The sequence below is a fragment of the Panthera onca genome, chromosome B2 (assembly GCF_046562875.1).
Source record: "Panthera onca isolate mPanOnc1 chromosome B2, mPanOnc1 haplotype 2, whole genome shotgun sequence".
Lineage (NCBI taxonomy): Eukaryota > Metazoa > Chordata > Mammalia > Carnivora > Felidae > Panthera > Panthera onca.
In genome coordinates this window covers 140,554,059-140,581,202 of record NC_138343.1, presented here as the reverse complement: position 1 = coordinate 140,581,202, position 27,144 = coordinate 140,554,059, and the positions used below count along the sequence as shown (strand labels likewise).

The following is a 27,144-nucleotide window of genomic DNA, read 5'->3' as shown; positions in this document are numbered from 1 at the left end:
TCGACTGAGACCCCCGAACATTCAGGGGACAGCAGTTCTGATATTGAACTCTCTTCTTGCCATCACACTGTATAAAATGAGAAATGCTGAGTCAGTATCCTTCAGAACGTTACGGGCTCTAAACATTAGGGCACCCTGTTGCTAGCTCCTGGGATCATCTCGGAAGACAAAGGGCTTAAACTAAGATCGAGCTTTGGGGGCGCCCCTTGGAGATTACAGTGTGCCTCAGGCAATGTTAGAGCAGTGAGAAGAGCAGCTCAACAACTTCACACCCCATTTAAAAACACAGACTTTTAAGGTTTTCTACTGTACATATTACTTAGGCACACTTGTTGTTCTTGTTGGTATTCTACAGCGATATTCATAGACATGGAAGGAATGATACTGGACATTAAGACAATACTTCTTATTTCGTAGATGAGGAAAAATGGAAGCTCAGTAGGTTAGATGAGTTGTCTAAGGCCACAAACATAGTTATTTGAGAAAATCCGACTAAAACTCACCTCCCCTGACCCTAGGTCAGTGCTCTCTGTACTACACGGTACCCATTCCGATGATGTCCTGTCTCTACATCTGTCGAGAACTAGCTACAACCTGAGGAATCTTTAGATTAGAGCCAACCAATGACCACCATGGCCAGTCGTGTCTCAGCAGCCTGTCCATACAGGGTGCCCTTCACTAGCCTTCAACGTATCTTTCCATCGACCACAGCAGAGCCCACATCCCTAGGTGTAGTCTCAAGCGAAGAGACTTTGTTCCCACTTTCTACTCCACTTGTCTGCTAAGACTGGAGCCCACATCATCTGCTTTCCCCTGCCACTCCAGTATTCCCACAAATGCCTGTCCCAGCTCTCTCCGGGAATCAAGATGTCCCCACCAGCCGATGACCAGGACAAGCCCTACCTAGATGGTGCTGGTACACACCTCCTCTCAACACAGAATCCCCCACTTTCTTGAAAACTTTCACCTCTGGACACAGTTCTTGGAGGCCAGCTCTAAACTAAATTAACTAGCCACTTTCCAGCCCAGCCCAGTCAGCTCTTGTGACCTTTTCCCCTGTAACCTACTTTATGCAGAATAATTTGAAACCCTCATCTCTCTCAGCTTTCATGTCTTAGAATTAAATTCTTTATCTCTTCCAAACACATCAACTCTATAGAAGACTCCAACAAAAAGAAGTGAAGTTAAACTGTAATACAAGACAAATAGGTTAAATATGAGAGGAATAGCAAGGGTTGTTCAATTAATGAATTTAACTAAAAGAGCTAAAGGGGGGTGGTCAGAGATTTACAGAAGCCTTAAAAAGTCATATGATGTACTTTACGGATGTCTGGATCTCATTTCCAGATATTCTGCTATAACTGATCTGGAATGTGAGCTGGGTATGAGGAGTTTAAAAGCTCCCGGGTCCTGCCAATTTCTCAACTAAGGTTGAAAATCACTGCCAAGGGTAAAGAAACGTGGCTGGGAATGTTCTCGATCTGCACAATTCAACAGAAATATAAGCCACAAACGAGATCCACGTAAATAATTTAAAATTTTCTAGTAGCCATATTAAGAAGAATCTTTTAATTAACTTTAATAATAAATTTTGTTTGAATCAATAGATACATAATATCTTCAACATGTAATCAATATAAACAATATATTAATGAGATATTTTACATTCATTTTTTCATACCCATGTGGTATCACCAGACCTATGATGACTGGGAGCTTTTACAAAATCGAACCTTTGCACTTGTTATGCAAAGCAACGAAGAGAAACCTCTGGGTACAGAAAGTAGTTCATTCTGAGTGTGGGACCAGCTCCGAGGTCAACCAAGAGCCTCTTGAGGCTCTGGGGATCTTACACCGCACTGTCCTCAGAGTTAGCAGATTTGGATAATAGGAATTTCTAGATGCCACTGCCTCCCCCCCAACCCTGAATTCCACCTCTCTGAGGACCAGTTTCCTCCCGAACAGCATCCTCCTTCAAATAAATCCCCAATGTTTTTGTGCCTCGGATGGGGGACCAATCAGCAGCAGCCCACGCGGGCACTGAGGCTACAGCTTCAAGGTTCTTTTCTTTCTATACACAGAGGTGAGAGTGCATCTCACAGATGCTTCGAATCTGAATACAAGTGCCGGTAACTGAAAGATCCCTGGGTCACGTTTCTCTACTGCAGGGGAACCTAACTGCCATCGGTTCCGCCAGCCAGGGCCTCCCCAGCTCTGGAGCAGAGCTCTCAGACTCTTCGGCTGCCAGAAGAGTTTGTGCCGTGAAATACAGGCTCTGGGCATCCGGCTTCACCATAAGCACCCATGCGTGTGCTCTAACCATCTCTCCAGGCAGTCCTCCCCTACTGCACTGTTTGACAAAGGAACCGCCTCTCTGATGAACAAAAAGCACCAAAAAGAAAGTATTACTGGTCTTTTCATAAAGAATACTTGAAGAGCTGAGGGGAACCTAAGTGTAGAAGCGAAGCGAGCGCTGGTGTGGACCCCCCTCTGCCACGGGCCAGCTGCGGAGCCCTGGACACCGTAGCCTCCTGCAACACGTGGCTTCCAGGGTGTGAAATGCGCGAAATAATACCTTTGTCTGCAGAGTTGCTGTGAGGGCTATAAATAATAAATAAGTAAAACAACCAGCAAAATGCCCAGCCTAGTGCCCCATAAATGAGAATGATTATTAAATATTCAAAGTCAAGAACAGAGAGATTAAGCAAACAAAAAAACATAAGCCGCATCTGCAGTGACACCTGTTACTAAACACTACCATGCCACGTAAGCTACTTGTGTTCCCGTTTTCATCTAAATATCCATCCCATTTCATAATACAAGCACCTACAAATCCCGTCAATGTCAGTAATCCTTTCAGGAGTCATAAATCTCACAGAGAGCAGGAAAGCCTCAGTAACTTCAGCCTCTGAATTTGGACTGAGCTCTGATATAAAGGTTTCCTAAGCTGATCAATACTGTAAACAAGTGAAGAGAATGTGAGCTACTTAAGGTTAAAAACTTGACTGCATTGTTCCTAGACTTTCATAATCAGGAATAGGTCTAATGAGTTTTTAAAAAACTCTGAGATGCTCTCATTGAGAACAATTTATTTTTGTTTTGTTTTGTTTTAAGGTCACTGTCGGACCAGTTGGACCCTATTGTCTTTCCACCTCTTGTTTTCTGCTTTATAATTTCTTTTTGTTCTGTTATTCTTTCAGTGATTTCCCTTAAATGTTACCATACATATTTAACTCAACAGAAGTTTCCCTTTTGGGACAGTGAAAGGACTTTAGCTGCCACCCCCCACTTTCAGGCTTACATTCTCTTACTGAACAACATTGTGGTTCTTTTACTTTTTTAATTCCACTGCTTAGACACAATTAAAACAAATTGTTTTAATGTTTTTATTTATTTTTGAGAGAGACAGAGCATGAGTGGGGGAGGGGCAGAGAGAGAGAGAGAGAGAGAGAGAGAGAGAGATTGAGAAAGGGAGGGAGGGAAAGAGGGAGACAGACACAGAATCTGAAGCAGGCTCCAGGCTCTGAGCTGTCAGCACAGAGCCCCATATGGGGCTCGAACTCCTGAACTGCGAGATCCTGACCTGAGCCAAAGTTGGACGCTCAACTGACTGAGCCATCCAGGCGCCCCACAGACACAATTTTTATACCATGTTTGTTGGGCTTTACCTATGTTTGTGCCTTCCACCTGCTTACTATCCTGTCCTCCATCTCAGGCATTCCTTCCAAGATAATTTTTCTTTCCCTTGAATTACATCCTACAGAAGTTCCTCTAGAGGAAAAGCAGAGATCTTGCAGGGATCAACTCTCTCAGCTGTTTCCATTTTATCATAATGCTTGAATAGTACTTAAAATAATTGTGCTACATTTGCACCCTGTCGATTTTTTTCCTACTTCTTCTGGATTCTACAGTACTACAGAAATTTGTTAAGATTCTCACCATTTTTTAACAGGTGACATGCTCTTTCTCTCTGGCTGCTTTCAAGATTTGTCTTTTATAGTTTACAGTTAAGATAAAGTGTAGACATAAATTTCTGATTTAAACTTGGAATGCACTATGATTCCTAGATCTGTGGATTCCTAGAAAGATAATGATAATAAATGTTATGGTACTTAGGCATTTAAGTTCACTTATAATAGAAGACGAATCCTCCGATAACATCCATATTAACATCTCACAAAAATAAATACAACACATCTACAATTTAACTATGGACGACTATGTCTATTGAGATACGGTTTTTCATGGACGGACCATAGTTCATAAAAAACAACTCTGTGACAACAGAGAGTTCTTTCCTCAAAGATTTCAAAGCATATTTATATTCTTTTCATTTTATACTACCTCATACACAGCATAAACTAATACAACACTTCACACCTATTAAGCTTCCTTTTCCAGTTTTCCACTTTGTTCATTTTAACTAATCAAATCACAACTACTACATAACTTGTTTTTGTCTCTACTGACTAGAGGTAGAGAATTTGCATGGAAGGGAGTTTATGATAGAACTACAATACTTTTTCCACAATGAGAGCTCAAAGGAATTGCAAAATGCTCAAATTATCAACCTAACGATCTTACAATTATGTTCATTTTTCCAATTCTTTAAATATCAATACTCCACGTACTCAATGAGAAGAATACAAAAATTCTTGTTAAGGCACCGACAGTTTATTGTACCTGCACTAAAAACAAAAGGAAATGAAAAAGTTAAAAAAAATGAAATTGAGAATGGTTTCCCTGTTCACTTTTGTCCATTCCCTACCTCTCCCACAAAACAATAGTTTTAAAAACCAACAACACACATCATGGTGGGGAGGGGTAAGAAAGACACTCTGAGAGATATTCTGGCCTTTGGATCTTCAGGCTGTTGCTAAATAGGTGTAATTAAACATGCACATGCTCTTTCTTCTTTTTCTTTGTTAAAACGTTAAACCATTACATTCTCTAGGTGGGTGGTTTCACTTATCATAATCTACAAATTTCCCACACAAGCAAAAAGAATGAAGTAGCAATTTCACAGTGACAAACAAAAGAGGTCACATCTACTTCCTTATAGTGAAAAGGTAACCACTCTTGGGAAAAGATTTTTCACTTCCAAACACGCACAACCTCCATTTAGATAAATTTACACAAGATGTTTCACCTAAACTGATAGGAAACCTTGCTGCATTAGAATACGGTTATTTTTACAGGCAATGAGTTCGTGAATGTTTACAGAACTAGACAGCAGTCTAGAATCTACACTGATCGATAGTAAGGAATGGCTGCGTCTATTTCTTAATTTTTTTTAAACGTTTATTTATTTTTGAGACAGAGAGAGACAGAGCATGAATGGGGGAGGGTCAGAGAGAGAGGGAGACACAGAATCTGAAACAGGCTCCGGGCTCTGAGCTGGACGCGGGGCTCAAACTCATGGACCGCGAGATCATGACCTGAGCCGAAGTTGGACGCTTAACCGACTGAGCCACCCAGGCGCCCCAAGAATGGCTGTGTCTATTAAAAGTTACCTGAAGATGGAGGGTGGGGGACAGAGAGGGAGGGAGAGAGACTGAAAATCTCTGAGTTAAAACCAGTGAATTAGCAGTGTGCATGTAATAACTGTAGGTCCAAACATTTCACTATACTTCATTTTAGAAATGCTTATTCCGAGCGGCACCTGGGTAGCTCAGTCGGTTAAGCACCCAACTCTTGGTTTCAGCTCAGGTCATGATCTCACAGTTTGTGAGTTTGAGCCTCACATTGGGCTCTGTGCTGGCAGGGAGGAGTCTGCTTGGGATTCTCTCTCTCTCTCTCTCTCTCTCGGCCCCTTCCCTGCTCGCTCGCACTCTCTCTCAAAATAAATAAACTTTAAAAAAGATTAAAAAAAAATTCTTATTCTGGGATTTTGGCATTCGGGAACATCCTTGATATGAGAAGGGATTAGAATTCCTAAAAGACTGCCTCATAAATGATCAGAGAATAGCCTCTCACAATCTTTTGTAGAACTATGATCAACAGGTTGGCCATATTACATCATATTCTCTGCTCAAGATGTGGACCAAAACACAGGCCATGTAGGCTGATGGCCTGTGTTCAAATTCTGGCACCATAGGGACTGAGTGAGGGGTTACCCCTCTGCAAACTGGTGCAATAGAAAGAACTATATCATAGGGCTGTTGTGAGGGACTAACAAATTACTACACGTGAGGCACTTAGAAAAGTATGTTAACTAATATTAATATCGGTACCAAGTCAACAATGACATGTCTGAAGTGATGAGCACTGGACCTCATTGCAAACAACAATGACGTCTGTGAGATTTTTGGTGCTGATCAGATAAAGCTTCTGTATCTAAGGTAGTGACACACAATAAAACTTGCTGAATGAAGCTATACAGATAGAACACGCCAGAAATGATGGTCTCTAATTAGTCCTTTCACCAAGAGAGACCCACTTTCCATATTCCATGCCTAGTTTAGGGCCAATTTTTTAGCTATTCCATCTTTTTCCTGACTGGCCTCCTGCCCCTCATCACCCATTCTGCTTCCATTACAAGAAGTCCTAATATCTAACAGGCCTCGGTAACAGCGCGTGTTACCTGTTCTAACGCCCAGTGGCACCCCACCGCCTGTTTGACCTATTCCTTTACCTGCATCTTACGCCCCCTGCTGTACCCTCTAGTCTTCACAGAACCACGAGGTTTTCCAACAAAATCCTGCACGGTTTCCTGTAAACATCCAACGCTTGTGAACACCGCTGCTTCTGCACGTAATGGCCCCTTGAGTTCAATGGCAGGCAGGTCTTTCTGCCCACCAACCCTGCACAAAGATTAACTCCAAGGCAAAGTACAAAAGCGTGGCTGGCATTCACCTATCAGGCTAAAAGCTAAATAAACTTTATCTCATTGGGATACTAGTCAATGCATTACTGACCTTCTTCAAGACAGCCTACAACTCAACTGTTCTTAAACCCAACAAAGGAAGCCCAAACATCTTAATATGGGAGGCAGTGTGAAGAGTATTCAGGAGGAACAGAGGTACCTAAGTCAAACTGAACCCTGTCAGCTCCCAGTACCCCTCCCCCCCCCCGCCCCACCCCTCACCCATTTACAAACTGGGAGACCTTAGGCAAGCCACTGGAAGAACGGACAGTGATTGACGCACACAGTGGTTGCCATCTTGGAGAGGCTGGCAGGACACACAGCAACGGGCATCAACACTGCTAAGTGAGCCATGCTGGGAAAGGCCTCTCAATCTCCCACCCAGCTCAAAAGGAACATGGCTGCCTAAAATCCTTACAGCTGAGGACAGGAAATGTAGTCATCAAAACCACTATCCCGGGCACTAGGTGTCTGTATCGGCAAAGCTTCTCTCAGTTGTGTTGAATAGATCAAGTTATAAATCCAGGTTTGCCCAAAGGCTTTTTAACCTCTGAAGCAGTCAACAGGCCAGATTACTCTCCTAGATTCACGGGTATTTGCTATGTTCCTCAACCACTCAACTGTACCACAGCCCAGGGCCAGAAAGGCATTTATTACCAGATCGGGAAAGGGAGGACTAAGCCCAACCTATCAACTGCTACCAAAAAACCAAAACCAAAAACCCAGAAGACAAAATCAAACGACAGCAAGCAAGCACATAACCACCACAAAAACTTAATAAAGTGTGACCCCCACCCCCACCCACCGAGACACAGGGGCTGTGGCATCTTCCTGAGGCCTACAAATCTCACCAGGGTGAGGGGATGCTACTTTCCCCCTGTCGCCTACACTAGTCCAGACGGTGACTCCTGTACCTCAAGTACCACAATTCTTTATTTTGCCCTTGTAAACAACGCTTATCATCTCTTCCTGGGGCTACCTGTGTAGGGCTGGACTTGTTTATACTAAGTAGTTTGCAAATTAAACAGGTTCCTTGCTTTTCATGTTGGTATGCCACACTGGAGCCTCTGAGCACAGCAGAGAGGCAGTAACTGTGGGATGAGTGAAGGAATCTGGGTGTCCTTTCTAGCACCTCGGTTAAAAAGAAAGGAGAGATAGTATGGATAAAGGTACCTGCGGCTACAAGATACAACATGGCTGCCAGGGGCAGGGGCAGGGGGACGGGGGCGACTGGCTTGAATCGTACCCTGCTCAGTTCAGACAAATGGAAACAGCTACGGAGATGGATGGCAGTGACGGCTGCAGGACAATGGAACACACAGAACGCCACAGAACACTTTTAAATGGTGAAACTGGTCAATTTTCTGTTATGTGTATTTTACCACAATAAAAAAAGAAAGAGTAGGAAAGTCAGTGGGAAAGGAAATGGGGAAGGGAGGGAGGAAGAAAAATGAAACTAACGCGTCTCTTGTTAATAACACTTATTTCCCAAATTGAAATGTTTCGATGAGTTCTTTGTGAGGTTTAAACGTTTAAAAACTTCTCAACTTGGGTCCTCCTTTAACTATTGCTGCAAAAGGTCCCTTGGAACTTCTAATATATTGATGTTCCAGAAATTCTTCTTTGTAATTCTCTTTCTAAAATAACCCTTTTACTCATTTCTTAAAATTCTCTTTCTTATTTTATACTCCAAACTCCAGGGCTCCTCTCTAGAATTAAATATATACATTTAATTCTAAAACCAATCTAAACAGAAACTAAATGGTACATTTTAAATTAAGCACACTTTCAGAATATACCGAAACCATTAATGTGTTTAAAGGAAAGTCAAGCTTTGGGGTCCCTAAAATTGTTGGCTGCAGTCTGGCAGCAAACTCCAATATTTATATTTTTTAAAAAATCTAAGAACAGAAACACCATACTTTGAAATTATTTTTTCTTCATTATGAAAGTGGTAATATAAGGGCAACGACAGAGATTTAGAAAACTGGGGAAAATTACTATAGCCTCAAACTTGAAACCAAAGTACATTTTCCAACTTCTTCAAAGTTTTAATAACCATTATCTTTAATCACATAAGATTTCCATTTGAGGGAGTGTGTGCAATTCATTAAATTAAGTCCCCTTCTATGAGCTCTTTAGATTGTTTCCAATTTTTCACTAGTCTAAATAGGATAGCAGGAAACGTGTCTTTATGCACAGGGCACTCCCTGCGCCCAACATTCTGCATTATTTCTTCAGGACAGATTCTCACAAGAGGGACCACAAGGCTAAAGGACAGGACCATTTCTCTGGTGCATCTGTGTAAGTTGTATATACACATGCCCCTGGAATTCACAGCGTCGTTCTTTAGATAAGTGATAACGTTTCTTTTAATGCAATAATAATTTAGGATTTAAATATAAAAAAAAAACTAAAAAAAACACCCCACCCACTTCTGGTTAGCAGACTGTCTTATGGATCAAGTCTGTGTTCCATTCTGAAATAAAAACATTCAGTCTAGAAATGGCAGCTCTGTGTTAAAAGCCTCTCCACGGAAGAGGTAAAAGCACAGACCACTCTTTTGTGTCTTAAAAATATTACCTGTTACCCTGAGTATTCTGAACGTGGTAAGGTATTTTTCATTCTCATTACACGTTTTTTGCTGATATCTTTCCAATGTTAAAAAAATTGAGGCTGTTTCCTAACAATAACCGAAATTTTTAAGAGTGTATTTATTGGTAACTTAGCTTAGTTATTCTCCTAAGCACATCCGAAGGACGGCTGCTTGATCAGAACTGAAATTTGCACTACTTTCCAATTACATAATACCTCTAACTACAATGATATTTTAATAAAATAATGTGACCTTCTGCTACAATTCTTTACGTTTTTTTCTCTTCAGAATGGCAATTTTAATTCTGGGGGTGGGCGGAGGAGGGAATACTAGACCATACTCCACATCAGCCACATCACATCAAGTGACTGTCTCCACCAGCATTTATTTTCATAAAATGATGTGCCACACACGGAGGTTCTGCCAGAACAGCATTATTAACGAACTGATAGTGTAAAACTGGTGTCAGTGATGGGACCCAGAGATGGTTCCCAACGGTCTTTAAATGAGGTCTCTGCAGGAAGAATCTTTTTTGAACTAGTAAGTGCTATAAAATACCAAAGGCAAAGGACTTAGTTTTATTTGGATCTTTTATTTTTTTAAGGTTTTTGTTTGTTTGTTTTGCTTTTGTTTTTTTGTTTTCTGAGAGCACAGAAGCATGTCCCAGAGCAAGCAGGGGAGGGGTAGAGGGAGAGGAAGAGAGAATCCCAAGCAGGCTCTAGGTTGTCAGAGCGGAGCCCAACTCGGGGCTCGAACTCAAGCAGGAGCCAAAATCAAGAGTCAGACACTTAACTGATTGAGCCACTCAGGTGCCCCAGCCTGGATCTCTTAAAGGGGAAAAGAGAGGGCAAGGCGGGAGTGGGGAGGAAAGGGGTGAGGCAGAAGGGGCAGGGAGAACAGAAGCAAGAGGGAGGAAAGACAGGATGGAGAAGACTAGAGGGGAAGCACTTGAATAAGCAAGCCTCTTAAAATAACAGCATGGCTTTTGCGCACACTTCCAAGGCATAAAAAGCAAAGTTAAAACTGGTAATGTACACCAAGCCCAGAGCTCACTTCTGAGATTAGGAGGTAGCAGAGGAGAGAGAATTTGGAAAGAAAGTTGAAAGGCAGGCCATATTTTAAAAAGGCGTTTTTAAAAGATCTCAAGTTATTTTGTTAGTTTATTAACTTAACATACATTATGTTAAATTCATCTGTGGGGCGCCTGGGTAGCTCAGCCCTTTAAGCATCAGACTCTTGATTTTGGCTCTGGTCCTGATCTCACGGGTTTGTGAGACTGAGCCCCATGTCGGGCTCCCGTGCTGAGAGCATGGGATTTTCTCCCTCTGTCTCTCTACCCCTTCCCCGCTTGTGTGTGTGTGCTCTCTCTCTCTCTCTCTCTCAAGATAAATAAACTTTAAAAACATTTCATCTGCTCATAAAATATAGGGTGTTGGGATTTCATCTTCAGTGAAAGCTTAAGTTAACTAATTATTGATTGTTCCTGGAAACTCATAAATGGACCTCCTTGTGAATCAAGTGTTTCTCAATTGCTGTTTTTGTGAAAATGGATGTTTTGTGTCAGAAATGCCAATGAATTCTTTGAACATACAGAAAACATAGGTAAGGATAGATTTTACTGTACTATAGATATTTCTCTCCTACTCTGAGAAACAATTAGATTCTTTCTAGTGGCCGCTGAAGATTAACAAAATTAGTAAAACAACGTAGTACAAAGGGTGTGCTTTCTCAAAGACCACTCCGTACTCAACCATACAGAATCCCTCTAACAAGGCTCAGTGTATTCCACAGCTGAATACCTTTCTAAATTTAAGGTAAGTATCATCTTTCTGTGGGCTTATAAAAGAGACCATTTTATCTTTTAAATTACAACTTATATTTTCAAGTTTCAAAGTCTGAGATGAAATAAACATATAATCTCCTTACTTGTTATCAGCGTTCCTTTGACCCTTTATTGTCAAGAAATTACACTTCATAAAATCAAGAAAAATTATGGTATTTTGGGACTTAGATCTCTGTGTCTAATACTTGCTCACAGGAGACACACAATGGCTTCACCTGACACGTGAGGAGCCGTAAAATGATTACATCTGCTGAACACTTAGCAAACATGTAACTTTTTTTTTTTTTTTAAGCAAACATATAACTTTTGAGGCAATTTAGAGTTCAAGCTGTTTTTTGGTATACACTCAGTTTCCAAAATTTGAGACATTTCCATGGAAAACATCATACGATGTGCGCTAATGTTGATGTGCGCTAATGTTAATCAATATCCCTTCGCTAGATGTGGTCCTGGTGACAGGCAGAGGCGAGTCGAAGGAGAAGCCATAAGGCGACTTCATGTAGCTGCCACTTTCACTTTACCACAGGATACTCCATTCCTTTGTCAAAAGGGGGAGGGACAATAAATGGACTTGCGCCTTTTCCCATGTCCCCTTATCCTCTCAACTGGCCAAGTCTGAAGGCTAGTTACCTTCTGAACTCCTCCCCCTCCTTCACCTTTACAGCCAGCCCATCCTAACGCCTGTGGCTCTTCTCCCTCAACCATTTGGACTTTGTTTTTCTCCAACCCCACAGCTGCTAGAGTCTAGACCGCTAGAGTCTCAATTTTGACTTCCTCCAACTTCTCCTCTGGCAGAGCTGTCATGTAACGTTGTCCGGGTTGTGCACTATGAACTGGAGGAACGTTAATGCAATGCTCACTAAACTGCAACACCGCCAAAAATAAATATCATTAAATAAATAAATAAATAAAATAAAAATAAAATAAAATAAATTTTAAAAATAAATAAAATAAACTGCAACACTACAAAACCTGCATGGACATGACGGCCATACCCAGAAGTCCCGCCAAGACTGTCTCCTCCAATCCATTCTGCACACTGCAGTCGGGAAGATCTTTCTGAAGTTCAAGTGTATGCAGGTCATATAGCAGAGTAAAATAAAATCTCTCATCAGTGGTTTACCATTGATCTAAAGATCAAGGCTAAACTCTTCACAAAAATTTAAAAGCTGGGAATGCAAGCTGGTGCAGCCACTCTGGAAAACAGTATGGAGGTTCCTCAAAAAAAACTGAAAATAGAACTACCCTATGACCCAGCAATTACACTACTAGGCATTTATCCACGGGATACAGGTGTGCTGTTTCGAGGGGACACAGGCACCCCCATGTTTATAGCAGCACTATCAACAATAGCCAAAGTATGGAAAGGGCCCAAATGTCCATCGATGGATGAATGGATAAAGACGATGTGGGATATATATACAGTGGAGTATTACTCGGCAATCAAAAAGAATGAAATCTTGCCATTTGCAACTACGTGGATGGAACTGGAGGGTATTATGCTAAGTGAAATTAGTCAGAGAAAGACAAAAATCGGATGACTTCACTCATATGAGGACTTTAAGAGACAAAACAGATGAACATAAGGGAAGGGAAACAAAAATAGTATAAAAACAGGGAGGGGGACAAAACAGAAGAGACTCATAAATATGGAGAACAAACAGAGGGTTACTGGAGGGGGTGTGGGAGGGAGGATGGACTAAATGGGTAAGGGGCAATAAGGAAGCTACTCCTGAAATCACTGTTGCACTACAGGCTAATTTGGGTGTAAATTTTAAAAAATTAAATTAAAAAAAAAATTTAAAAGTCCCTTGTTGAGGTTGCCCTAGCTTATCTCCCCAGCCTTTATACCTATTCTAGGGTTCCACACCCACTTCCTTCCCCAGCGGACGCTGTCTGACCTGCACTTCCTGGATTATCCCGAGCTCCTGTCTCTGGTCTCTGCTCTTCCCTCTGCCTCGAGTCCTCTTCTCATCCTGCCACCTGGCTGCTCATCCTCAGGTCTCACCTTCCTTAGATGCCTTCTCAGACTCAAGATTTATACTCTCTTTCATGTAATCCCATATTTATTCCCAATGCAACACTTGACCAATTTGTATTTTCCCTGCAAAATGTTCTCACCCACTAAAATTACACAGTAACTTGAGGGCAGGTCTGTTTCCTGTTCATCAGTGGGGCTTCTCAACGTGCGGCAAACGAGCAACTAAAGTGGGCTGGATGAAACGTCCAGGGAAAGAGCTCATTCAGGCCACATTAAAACCTCCAGCACTATTTCACAATCCTAAGCATTCGTTTCATGTTTCTCAAGGCACTTCCAAAAGACAAACATAAGCCAATCATGAAAAGTATCCAGAATGAGAAGATCTCAAGAACTAGCAAATGCTTCTGGTTCGACGGCAATGCGGTGGATTGAGTCACATCTGTCCTTCCTACAAATGCAGAGCACGTTTGTGTATTCGAAGAGCCAACTTTGTACTATAAATATTACACATGGGATTTTTTAGCTTTCCTAGAGATTAGTAGGGGGTTTTTAGAATCTAAGCCTAAAGGAAGGGCCTCCAAACATAAAAAAATAAGTAGAAGGAACAAAAAAACAGAGATGCCTTTGGCCGAAGTTCTTTTCAAAACTGAAGGTATAAAAATATGCAAAATGAACATAAAATGCTAAAATTTCAAAAAGTCACATGTTTAGCCCTTCCAAGTTAAACATTTACCTCAAGGTATTAAGCATGTCACAGTTATAAAATCTATTTCTCATTCTGCCTCGGCCACCAAGAAACTAAAGCGGAGCTTTTCTGAGTTGTAGTTACTAAATGAAAGCTAGCATTTCAGAGTGCTTCATAATTTACAAAGCGCTCTGAAACAGACAGGCAAGCCAACGGCCTGGCCTGGTGGCGTGGGGACTCTGTGCACATGTTTTCATTCAAGCGAATGCCCCACAAATACGTAGAGACGTGGAGACGCCCTCCCCATCCTCACAGTCAAGGGGATAGACGCTTGCCTTCGGCTGGTAACGCCTGCTTGACACAGACTGTCAAAAAAATCCACCCCCCCTCCCCCAGGAGAATTCCTGAGGGGCCTGGGGAGCCAGGACTCCTCTCCCCTGGTCATCACCACCCTTCTCAGGCTCCACCTCGTGAGAACAGAAGAGCTAATGTAATGGGTCAACTGGACAAGGACAGACAGAGAGAGTGCCCTGCTCACAGCTGGCACTGCTTGGGCTCATAAACCCAGGACACAAATACCTCTGCTCTCCGTGTGTGTGTGTGTGTGTGTGTGTGTGTGTGTGTGTGTGTGTACCTAAATAAGAACTCAAATATACTTCTGGGGTTTGTTTTGTTTTGAGAGAGAGAGAGAGCACGATTGAGCAGGAGAAAGAGAAAGAGAAAGAGAAAGAGAAAGAGAAAGAGAAAGAGAGAGAGAGAGAGAGAGAGAGAGAGAGAGACAGTCAATCTTAAGTAGGCTCCACTGCTCAGTGAGGAGCCTGATGCAGAGCTTGATCCCACGACCCTGGGGTCATGACCTGAACCAAAATCAAGAGTCAGACACTCAACCAACTGAGCCACCCAAGTGCCCCCAAAACTCAAATAGTTTAGATGCAGTACTGCATAAAATATCAGATAAGGCTTCCTGGCTTTGTTTAACATTCAAGATTATTAAATTGTTAAATACTCAAGAATACAAATTTCAGTAACCTTCTTCCTGAGCCTTCAAAACCTTAAAACAGGGATCATGCAGTGGCTGGTTCTCACAGTGAGTTCTTAGGCTGCTCTCCCCACTACAGATGACTTCTCGTTTCCAGGGAAGAATAGGAAACCTTGGATAACACGTGCAAAACAATCCAGAACCTTCTTCATCTGCAGTTGGTTTAAAATGGTTCAGATGAAACCCAGAGCATCTATCATTTATCCGCGTAGACCGGGAAGGACCTGAGCTCTGATCCAAATTCTGCCTCTGCTACCCTGGACTATGTAAGGGGCCCTTAGCCTCTGACCAGCAGTTTCTTCACCTGTAAAAAAGAGAAAACCACCTGTTTTGCTGGGTTTTCCAATGAGACCTTTAAAAAAGAACCTGGAGTTAGTAAGTGCTCAGCCAAGTTTTTTAACCCCCACCCTCCATTTCCTTATTGTATGGCATTAAGAAAATAGCCTTAGAGATTAAATGTGTATCAAGTTCTGAAGCACCATAAAGAGAGCTATAAAAATGTGTTCTTCATTACTTAAAATGCTATGAAATGGTCCCATAGCAGTCGTTCCTGACCTGGGCATGCCTTATTAGAAATAGGTGCTTGGAAAGAGTGTAAATCCATCATAATTGCTGGATAAACCACCCCTCCAAAATAGGCCTTACAATGGTGGGAAAACATAAGAACATCACTCCTCGTCTACACAGAGTGCATAAATAGCAAGCAAATAATAATATACAAAAGCAAAACTAGCAGCAAAAAAAAGTCGAGCATTATGTTATTACTCAAAAACTTAACACTGAATAGCATTTTCAGTGTGTCTCTGGTTCACAGTATGCAGAGTCTTTTTCATATACTTTAAGGATCCTCATAACCCCATTATAGACAGATACAAAACAGATCTCCGTTTGATAATTAAGAAAAGTTCCCAGAGGCAAAGCAGCCCAACATCTCCATCTGGTTCACAATGATTTTTCTGGAGTCCTATTCAGAAACATAACACAGAAACCCCCCACACTGCGACTCACTCTAGAAAAACTAGCTGAAGAACAAGATTCCGGCTCTCTCCCTCTCTCCCTCTCTCTCTCTCTCCCTCTCCCCCTCCCCCGCCCCACCTCTTCTCTTCCTTCTCTCTCTCCTCTCCTCTCCTCTTCCCTCCCTCTCCTCTCCCCCCTTCTCTCTCTCTCTCTCTCAATCTCTCTCCCCCTCCCCCGCCCCACCTCTTCTCTTCCTTCTCTCTCTTGTCTCTTTCTCTTCTCTTCTCTTCTCTTCTCTCTCCCCCTCCCCCCTTCTCTCTCTCTCTCTCTCTCTCTCTCTCTCTCCCCCTCTCTCTCCAGGCCCCCCAAGACCTGGCTCTTGATGCCCCACCTACTCCAGTGTTGAGGCATCTTCCTGAGCCACTTCCTCTCCTGGAATGTGGCCCCTTGGATCTTTGGATGCTCAGTTTCAAGGCTTATTTCCTCAGAGAGATCCTTCCTGAACATACAGCATCAACTGGCCACCTGCTCGCTCACTCTCATACAGCTGTATCTAATCCCATCCATGGCAATCATCACTTTCTGACATTTTCTCGTTTGTTGAGCGAACCATCTTCTTCCCCCAGAACACAAGTCCTTTGAGAGCAGCCGCTGTGCCCGTCTTTTCATGACCGTGTTCCTGGAGCCATGCTTGAAAGCAGGTCCTCAACATCTGCTGAAGAGACAGGCCTCTGATGTGCCCCAGGGGTCCTCGTCTGCTCACAAACCCGGAAAACACAAGCACGCCAGCACCCCAACATCACAACCAAATATCCCGGTGTATGCGGGTTCCTTTGGCTCTTCAATTCCAGAATCAGCATGAAGCCAATGGCAGGAATGAAAGACAGAATGACAGTGTCCTGAGCCTTCCCCCCGCCCCCCACAGGAGAACAACTCTAGTATTTGCTGACCGAGGCAACAGTAACCTGGAGAACAACAGGTAACAAAACTACTGGGCTCCCGTATGCCAGGCTCCGGCACGGGCTCCTCGGACTTTTACGGAAGCACTGTTAAACACACACCTGGTCACCTGTGTTTCAGAGAGGAGTAAATTATCACTTCGAAAAATCAAGAATCCTCTCCAATGTCATATAACTAGTTGGTTGCATGGTTGCGCTTTACCGGACTCCAAATTTCCTGTTCTTTTTTTTATTTTTTTTTAATGTTTTTATTTATCTTTGAGACAGAGAGAGACAGAGCATGAACAGGGGAGGGGCAGAGAGAGAGGGAGACACAGAATCGGAAGCAGGCTCCAAGTTGTCAGCACAGAGCCTGACGCAGGGCTCAAACTCACGGAGTGTGAGATCACGACCTGAGCTGAAGTCGGACGCTCAACCGACTGAGCCACCCAGGCGCCCCCAAATTGCCTGCTCTTAACTACCATATCCCAAGGATAGATGGAGAAGATGAAGCTTTTAAACGCAGTCCTAAAGTCCTAATCATTACGGTGGCTTCCTACATGTGAACAGCACACAGTACGTGTGAGCCCAGGGTTCACCATGCCTTTGGTTTGCACACAAGTGCATGCTTTTGGGCCCCTTGCACTGCTTTCATGGCCTGCTGTCTGTGAAGTTACTGGCCCAGAAACTCCGCGGCCCTGCCACACGAGGCTCATAGGACTGCTGAAGAGAGGACACAGCAAGATTTGTCCTTCTCCCACGCCCGATTTCTTCCCACAGCTCTGCCGAATAACTTGGGACATATTCTCCTACCACTCGAGCTAGCTAAGATTGCACGGCAGTCTTTCCTGAAGAGCCGTATTTCCACGACAGTTGAAATGTTTCCTCCTTTTCAGGCAGAGTAACTACAACTTGGAGGTACTATTTTATCACAGACGACCAGAGAGAGGAAACACACTGGTTGATTTTTCACCTGGCCACTGTTAAATGCACCAAACTCCCAAGTGCAATGTTGCTTTCCTCACGACTATTGTCAGGGTGAGGCGGCATCCGGGGTGAAGCACGGACTCTGGGGTCTGGCCGGCTTGGCACCCCATCATTCCCATCCTCCCTCCACTTCCTTGAACTTTTCTCAACGTCTTGCAAAAGAAAAAGCCATCAGGAGAGGGAGTGAACAGAGAGCAGGTTGGATCCAGGTAAACCCAGTCACATCACAAGCATACTCAGAGCTGTTTTCTGTCTACACCCACCCCCAAGCAAAGTCTGAAGAATTACCACACTGCATGGACCTATAATCCACTCTCTAGTGTTCTGTGACCAACAGGATTACCCAAGTGACACTCTACAAAGTGACAGGGTTGCTTTAAGCATTAAAGGGAAAAAAGTAGGAATATACCCCCAAATATTTTCTCGTATCAATTTATTCACACCCATTATACTAAAATTTATGAAAACGTTGCCAGTGTTCACATTTTCAGATAAATGATTTCCTGGGATAATGATATCTTTATGCTTAGCATTTATGTTGCATACTTTGAGGCTTCTAATACATTTAGGAATAGTACTATACTTGGAGTCAAATAACTTCCTATCAATTTTCTTTTTTTAGCTCAACCTGGGGCTTGAACTCAACCCTGAGATCAAGACCTGAGCTGAGATCAAGAGTTGGACGCTTAACCGACTAAGCCACCCAGCCTCCCTTCATATCAATTTTCAATCAAAAATGTTTAGATATTAAAATGCATCACTTTATGTAAACCTAAATGTTAAGTTCTAGGAATCATGGCGGGGAGAGGGAGATTCTTGCAGAGAGCAGCGTGGTACAACAGAAATAACTGTAAAAAAGAAGTGAAAATACATGTGTTTAAATCTCAGCTGTACAACTGCCATCTGAACTTTATAAGTAAGAATTTCCTACATCTGTTATGTCTTATATAGAAAAAGCCTGCCGTGTTTACCTCTTGGTAATTGTAAATATTTCATAAGAAAGTAAGGAAAAACATCCTGAAAACTAGAAAACGCTACGCAAGGGTAAAAACTGGTGACGACGACAGAGAATTGTATCTTGGTCTTCAAGTGGAAGGCACGTCAAATGTCTAATTACAATACAGAATAGGAAATAAAGCGTTGTAACAGACTGTAGGCTTCTTAGAACATGAGAGGCATCTGTAGTACAAAGATAAATTTCCAGGGTTTTGAGGTGCTCTTTGTATTCAACCCCTAAATTTTGTCAAAGAGGGGAAAAATCATGTTTATACAAATGACTAGTGTAATGTGCATGGTCAATGACAACTTTTGAGAACATCAATTTTACACCTATCTTGCTGTTTCCCAGGGACTACAACGATTCACATGTGTTTGTGAAAACAACGGTCAAAAGTAATTCCCTGGAAAGTGAGATTATTGAAAAGTTATCTGTGTTAAGTAACACTAATAATCATGTCTACTGGGTTGACTTAACCGTCTGCAATTAAGTTAATGTCTATTAATTACATGTTTTTCCCCCTCCCAACATCGTATGTCCTATTTTCACTGTGGTTTTTAAGTTACTGTAATAAATTATCAGGGTTATCTATAATATGGTCACTTTAGGCACAAGTGTAGATTAAAAATAGAAACAATCAATGAGGAGGCTGATTTGATTTGGACATTAATGCCATGGTGAAATTACAATTCCAATTCACAAAATTTATTAACAATCACGCAGCGAAAATCTAGTTCAATGTGCAGCACGGATAAGGCTTAAAATTCACAACTGCTAGAAAAAAATAAATCTCTTTGATAAAACTTCCCAAGAACCCAACATGCAGCCTAACATTCAGCCTTAATACCTTCTATCTCTAAACACACCACAATTTACAAAACAGTTTTAATATTATATTTTGATTTATTATTTACTTCTGATTCCTCAATCAATCCTTTGAGGGCAGATATTATCCCCATTTTACAGAGAACAAACTGAGACCCAGCAGTGAACCATTCATTAGGTCAGCTCTCACAGCGAGGGTTAAGGCTTTGGCTCCTTAAGTTCGGCCCTCGTTCACTTTACCGTGGCGGTGGGGGGCTATGGGTGACGGGCTTGTAAGGTTCCCTTTCTGAGGCTCTCAGGAAATCTTAGAACACCAGCCCCTTCTGGGGACTCTCGGCCGAGAGTCTCATCTAGACCCTGTCAATGCAGGGGCAGAAATTCACACCCAGGACAGAGCTCGGCCCCGCAGAGATTATCCTGATGGGTGTTCTGTTGCACTCGCAGGGAACACTTGATGGCATCCAGACTGTGGCTCACACTCCTCCTCCTTGTCATCCAAGCTTCTGAACAAAATCAAAAACAATTAGGACGTCTGGGTAGAAGATATTCACACAGTCCTTGAATTTGATGCAGGGATAAAGGATTTAGTCCCAACTTTTGTTTATTTATGTATTTATTTTTTAACGTTTATTTTATTTTTTGAGACAGAGAGAGACAGAGCATGAACGGAGGAGGGTCAGAGAGAGAGGGAGACACAGAATCTGAAACAGGCTCCAGGCTCTGAGCTGTCAGCACAGAGCTCGACGCGGGGCTGGAACTCACAGACGGCGAGATCATGACCTGAGCCGAAGTCGGACGCTCAACCGACTGAGCCACCCAGGCGCCCCACAGTCCCGGCTTTTGAAGAGCTAAGAATGAAGAGTTCCAACTGATGTGGAGTCCTGAGGTTTTCAGCAACTTACGGGGGGAGAGGCCTCTTCTCGTTGCCAAAGCGGATCCTTCCAAACAGGGTTGCCAGATTTAGTAATATATTCTGTGTAATGTGTCCCGTGCAATATATGGGACATACTTACCCCCCAAAATTATTCACTGCTTATCTGAAATTCAAATTTCACTGGGTGCCCTATATTTTGTCTGGCAACCTTACTTCTACATCAGTGACACAGTAACACATTCCCAGGTTGCAGGCAGATTCTCCAGTGAATCTGGTGACAGCTTAATAGTAGCTAGTAGAGCATTTACAATAATTTAATCCTCCGCTGCCCTGTCACTGAGCACATCTTCACAAGAACTTTGTAATAGCCGCAGAAGTGAAAACTGACGCTCAGAACGATTAGTTAATTGGCAGGTTGGAGGACCTAGTCCCAAGTTGTTCGGTCCCTAGCACAGCGCCCTGGGCTTACCACAAAGCAGACACGGCACACTATACCACCATGCATTACTCACCAACATGTGCTTAATCCTCGTAGGGTAGACCATTGGGAAGAGTTACTAGCAGTCTGCTACTCATTTCTGACAATCTCTGGCCATAACGCATCTCGTCAACTGGTTCCCAAGTCAGCACACGGTACAGGTCAATTTGTAACATAGGGGACAGGTTAGCTATTTACAACTTCTTTTTTCTTGGCCCTTTATGTACCTTAGGGGCAATCAGCGTTCTTTTGGGGAAGAAAGTAAGGGAGAAGGGCAAATAAAAGGAGTTCTGCAGGGACTTGTCTATAAACCACCTGAACCCACCCTGGGAGACACGGGGGCTTCCTACCACCCCATTAGTCAAAGGCACCCCTGGGGCCACTAAGCCTGCTCGAACAGGACACAGCCCACCTCCTCCGGTCCTGGGGTTGTCTGGGGTGAGGGGATCCACTGAGAAGTTCAGCAGCCTCGCCTGCTCACGATCCTACCCACCAGAGGGGTGTCGCAGGGAGGGCTCCGTGCAAAGCCCTTCTGCCCGGACTTCTCTGCCCCCGGTTCACCCAGGCACAGCTGGGCAAGGAGGGGGTTTGGGGCTTAGGGGGAAAGAACGTCTGCACGCACTACAGAGAAAGAGAGGAAACTCCAGGACACAGAGAGGAGAGGACAATATCTTGTTGTTACAAGAGGAAACGGTGAGCAAATCCAGGCAGCCCTGGCCTGAAGCAGCCTTCTGCCTCCCACTAGCTGTGTGGTCTTGGGCAGGTTACCAAACTGCACTGAAGTCTGACATCCTGGTCTGAGGATCCCGGATAGAGCACAGGTGGTGCAAGGCAGGTAACAATGATTAAGAGCTGTTACAAATCCTGGGCATGTGGCCTTCATCACTTTTTCAAATACAACAAAACACATAAACAAAAAGCTGCTTTTGATTATCCAAGTACGGGGACGGGGTTTTTACTTGGGAAACTCATTGTTCGTTAAATATGATTTCCTCCTTCGCAGGGAGTAAAGCAACCAAGGTACCTCAGCAACTCTTCTGTGCAGATCTGCAGACAAGCAAATGGCATTCTTTGGAGTCTAAACCTCTAATATCATATGTTTTGCTGACATCATAGGTTTAAAACCCACTGGAGCATTCTGCGTGAAGACAACCTAACCCTTCTGTATACAGTCAGATCTGCTCGTAAAAGGGAATGTGGACGAACATACATAATGAACAGAGTTCCATATTGACATTTCTATAAACAAAAGGGCAGTTGAATCCCTTTAAGTCAATCGACTCATGAAGGAAAAAAAATAATTTGAATAACTCACTACTTCCACTGTCACTGTGTCAAATATTCTCAAATAATACTTTGGAAAAAGCAAACACAGAAATCCATGGGAAAAAAAAAAAAAAAAACAGACCCAAAGTGAGAATGTGCATCTTAATTTCTATACACCAGGTAAACTTCATGTTCCTACATAATCCCTGTTGTCATGGTACAGTGGCCTTTTGTCAGCCTAGGACATTCGATAAATATTGATTTTATAATTTGAATAACTATCAACAATTATATTAGCTATTCAGTAAATATTTGATACAGGACATATTTTATAAAGAGAGCTCTTTAGGAATTTGCATTTGATTTTAAAAATTTTAGAATATATTGTTCATGGGTTTACCAACAGAAATTTGAAAGTCAGTAATTATTTAAGGGGAAAAAAAGACAATTGTTTATAGCCTTTATAAGAAAGCAATGGCTCCCACCTATGCTTGTCGATGGAATAAATATTATTTCCACTGCATTCGGAAAATTTTTAAAGCTGTGATGGCTGTACTAAGTTTGGCACTGTTTTTCGATATAGGACGTTATCGTGGCCACTCTGAAGAATATATGTCTAAAATATCCAAGCAACATGTCTATCGGCAAATTTATATAAATGAAGACAAACATCTCCCAAAATAGGGAATGTTTCTGTGCCAGAATCACCACACTGTGTATCTAAAAGTAATTCTGCTAAAAACCTGTGGATAAAAAAGAAACCTGCCCCTATCTTTTGTTACAATTCGAATACCTACCACTGAGTAGATCTTATAACACTACCTGTGACCTCAAATGGTTAACCTTAAAGGGTAAAGATTCGACCCTCTGTACAAGGCATTTGATTTCAGACCTATGAATAAGATCTTTGAATTCAATGAATACTCTTTTCTGAATCCTGCTTAATTTTTTTTAATCCCAAACATAAATTTAGCCACCTTAAGGCTGCCACTTTGTCCCCGCCCTCCACAATCCTTATGGCTGGTGGCTCACTAAGGTCCCCCACCTGACTGCTAACGTCTGTGGCACTGCATCCCCCCTGGTGCCTGTGGGCCCGCGGGCACAGGCTCCTCCACAGCGGGGCCGCCTGTCCGAGGTCCCGTGGCCTCTGAGGAGTACCAGGCCACGCGTGGTCTGGAGGCCACGGCCGCCGCTGCAGGTCTTATCATTGAACAGGTCCCACAGACGGGATCCCATTCTGAAAACCTCCCGCACTCCAGAAGGCAAGACCCTGGCACCGGTCTTCTGTCCTTCGGCTCACTGGACTCCATTTCCGATAAGGAAAACACACAGGGGACTCACAAACACAGACGCCAGAATCAAAAACACGTATTTGGAACAAAGCTGGAGAATCACTGAAAACAAACTAATGATCTTCTCTATCAAAGTTTATGAAAAGAACACAAAAGTAATTGGCTTTTCATTTGTTATTATGATTATGAACAAGTTGGAAGGGACACTGAAATCATGGTGAGATGTTAATATATAACACTTTTCATAATATATGAACTTGGAAAGAAGCAACAGCAAGTGCCATCCGACCAAAGAGCTTTCCCGAATGAAGGCGCGCTCACACACGCACGTGGGCACGCACACACACATGACTACACAAACACACTTGCACGGGTGTGCCCACACATCTGAAACTATTCAACTTTTCACAGCAGAAATCAGAAACCCAAAAACTAAAATGTAAGCTTAGTGCAATTTCCATTTATGTGGTATCTTGCAAGGTTGTTATTATCATACGTTATACACATTATTACATATAGTATATAGACTATATATACAGGAAATAGTTCTATTGTGGAATGAAAGTTAAAATTAAGCATCTATGCTCAAGGTTACTATTCACAACAGGAGAGAGAACTTTGTAACTTTGTTGTTTTAAACTACTGATTTGTTATTAAATTAGGATTACCACTTTGTTATGCACCTTTGGACAGTTTTCAATATTAAGAATTTAAAAATCTATACTTGAACAAACGTGTTTGAGAAGCAAACTAAGGTAGAAAATAAGAGCAGTTTACAAATACTGGATATTTAGTTCCAACAGAACCTTTGAGGTACCAAAAACGTTAAGGGGGGGCGGAAATCTGGACATTTACAACAATTACTGTTTATGTGTATGAAAACGTAAGTTCCAGTTATTCTTCATCAAAATAAATTAAAAGTCAGTATCCTGACAACATATTCATGAAAATGCTCTTGAAATTCTGGAAATTCAAGGTGGGTATAATAATATTTATATATATATATGCATGAACCTTGCCCCTGAAACATTTCTTACTTCTAAACTGGTGTGTGTGCTATCACGGACAATGCCAGATGATTGTACAGACGGCTCCCCATTTTCTTTTTAAAAAAATTTTTTTAGTCTTTATTTTTGAAAGAGAGAGAGACAGAGCGTGAGCAGGGGAGGAACAGAAAGAGAGGGAGACACAGAATGTGAAACAGGCTCCAGGCTCTGAGCTGGACGCAAGCCTCGAACCCACGAACCGCGAGATCATGACTGGAGCCGAAGTCGGACGCTTACCCGACTGAGCCACCCAGGCGCCCCTATGGCTCCCCATTTTCTAACGAGTATCATGGCAGGTCAGCGTTGTAGGTTCTGGGGGCCACACCGCCAGGGCTTCGAGTCCGTCCCTGCCATCAGTGCCATCTGTGCGAGTGTGACCAAGCTACTGCTCCTCAGAGCCTACAGACAGAATAGGGCTAATGACAGTCCTCACAGGAACGCCGCAAAAATGCAATGAGTTAATACATGTAAAACGCTCACACAAAAGTGCCTGGCTCATAAGTAAACCCTCAATCAGTGTTAGTTGTTGTTACCATTATAGTTATAATTATTAATCATCATGGCTTTGAAATATGATTAGCCATGAAAAGCCATTTATGATATGCAATTATGGTTAGTGAGAGCAAAAGCATAAAATAAAACAGGAAGTTAAGGAAATCTGCTCTCTATCCAGCCCACTGACTCTACGATCCGGTGGCCTCGAAGTTCTCAAAGCACCAAGGCCGCATCCTGCTCATGTCTCTGCTCCCAAGACAGTAAGCCCAGCGCCTCGCAAGACAGCAGTTGCTCGAGCGGTGACTGATTCAGAGTTAAATAGTTTCTGTACAAGAAATTTTAAACTACTCGCTATAAAGTCAAAGATCAAATTAACGGACAAGAATTCTACCAAAGGAATGAACTACATGCTCAGGTGTCTCTGATGAAATATTAGATCACTATTTCTCATCACTCCCCCACAAGGCAGCAAGTCTCCATCACATGGGAAATAAAAACACCAACACTCCTACTTTACAGCTACGACCACCACCCTTCTCGACTGAGCGTTTTTCTGCGTGTGCCGTAATAAGTGAATGGCAAACACTACCTCCCTGACTCCTCAGAGCAGCCCCGTGACGTGGTTAATTAACACCTCCATTTTACAGATGGGGAAACGGAGGTTAGGAGATGTTAAGTAAATTGGCCGTAGTCTCACACAGCTATCAAGAGGGCCAACTGTGTTTAAAATCCAAATATGTGACCTCAGAGTCCTTACTAAATGGCAGTATGTTATGAGTAAAACTCGAAAATCTCTTCAATTTGGGGTGCCTGGGTGGCTCAGTGAGTTAAGCGTCTGACTTTGGTTCAGGTCACGATCTCACGGTTCGTGAGTTCAAGCCCCACGTCAGGCTGTGTACAGACGGCTCAGAGCCTGGAGCCGGCTTCCGGTTCTGTGTGTCCCTCTCTCTCTGCCCCTCCCCTGCTCACACTCTGTCTCTGTCTCTGTCTCTCTCTCAAAAATAAATAAACATTAAAAATAAAAAAAATCTCTTCAATTTATGCCCTGGCTTTGTGTAGTACAGCAGGATAGCTTCCCAACTTCCAACCACCAAAGATTAACATGCATTAGATCTTGTGAATGTCAAAATACATCATTATCTTTTCTCTTGCTTGGGATCTTCATAACCATAAAAAGACATAATCTTTACTTCACCTTGAATGCAGGATGAGTCTCTGTAGCAGAAACACCAATGGCCATAATTGTACAATTGTGCCTGCAGCAGTGCTAAGAAAACCCATAGGGGCAAAGGAACAGCAGGGCTGACCTAGTTGGGACGGGTTTTGCAGAATGAATGGGATAGACAGGTAAGGGCTGAGAGAAACAAGAGTAATGATGATCAAGTATGATAGCCAATGGCCAAGAAGCGAAATCCAAAAGGGAGCTAAAAGAATTGGGCAACACTGCCACAATCAGAGGTCTCCATGTCCTAATAGGAGAAAGGAGGCAGGGAGAGGGGACAATCAAAGCCAACGGAGGTATGTCAGATTACTGTGACAACACGGTCCTTATGTGACCATGGGGCCAAGCTACTGGAACAGAATATACATAAGCAAAAGAGACATTCTCCCCACCTCTGTGATACGCTTCTCTGACTGTAAGAATGTATAATAATGTACACGTCTACCTGTCGTTAAAAATGGCCACCATCCTCTAATGGGGGCGGTGTCAGGGGTTATAGCTCTGGAACTGGTCACTCAAGGATAACGCCAGCTCCAAATGCATAGAAATAAAGCAGTGAAACTCCATCTCACTAGTAGATGGTTCAGATGAAGTGTGTTAAAAATGAGTACAGCACTCTTCGGTGTTCTACAGAAACAAAGACAACCCAGTGACGGGGATGCGGCAATTAACAATGCACTAAGCTTGCAAATGCATGGGAATACACCCGAGATGAAACCACCCCAGTGGAGGATGAGAAAGCTTCTCTAGTAGTCCCT

At 42.8% G+C, this 27,144-nt stretch overlaps 1 protein-coding gene across 15 annotated transcripts in view; it reads right to left on the bottom strand.

The window, feature by feature from the left end:
* ARID1B (AT-rich interaction domain 1B) overlaps window positions 1-27,144 on the bottom strand; it is a 449,099-nt gene that overhangs the window by 206,441 nt on the left and 215,514 nt on the right. Inside the window, exon 5 of one of the 15 annotated variants that reach the window (XM_078447510.2) lies at window positions 11,568-20,216. The exons of 13 other annotated variants lie outside the window; for them this stretch is intronic. In XM_078447510.2, the coding sequence (XP_078303636.2) occupies window positions 20,205-20,216 (12 nt within the window). In that variant the 3' untranslated portion in view covers window positions 11,568-20,204. One more of the 15 variants, XM_078447509.2, reaches the window with a different exon arrangement.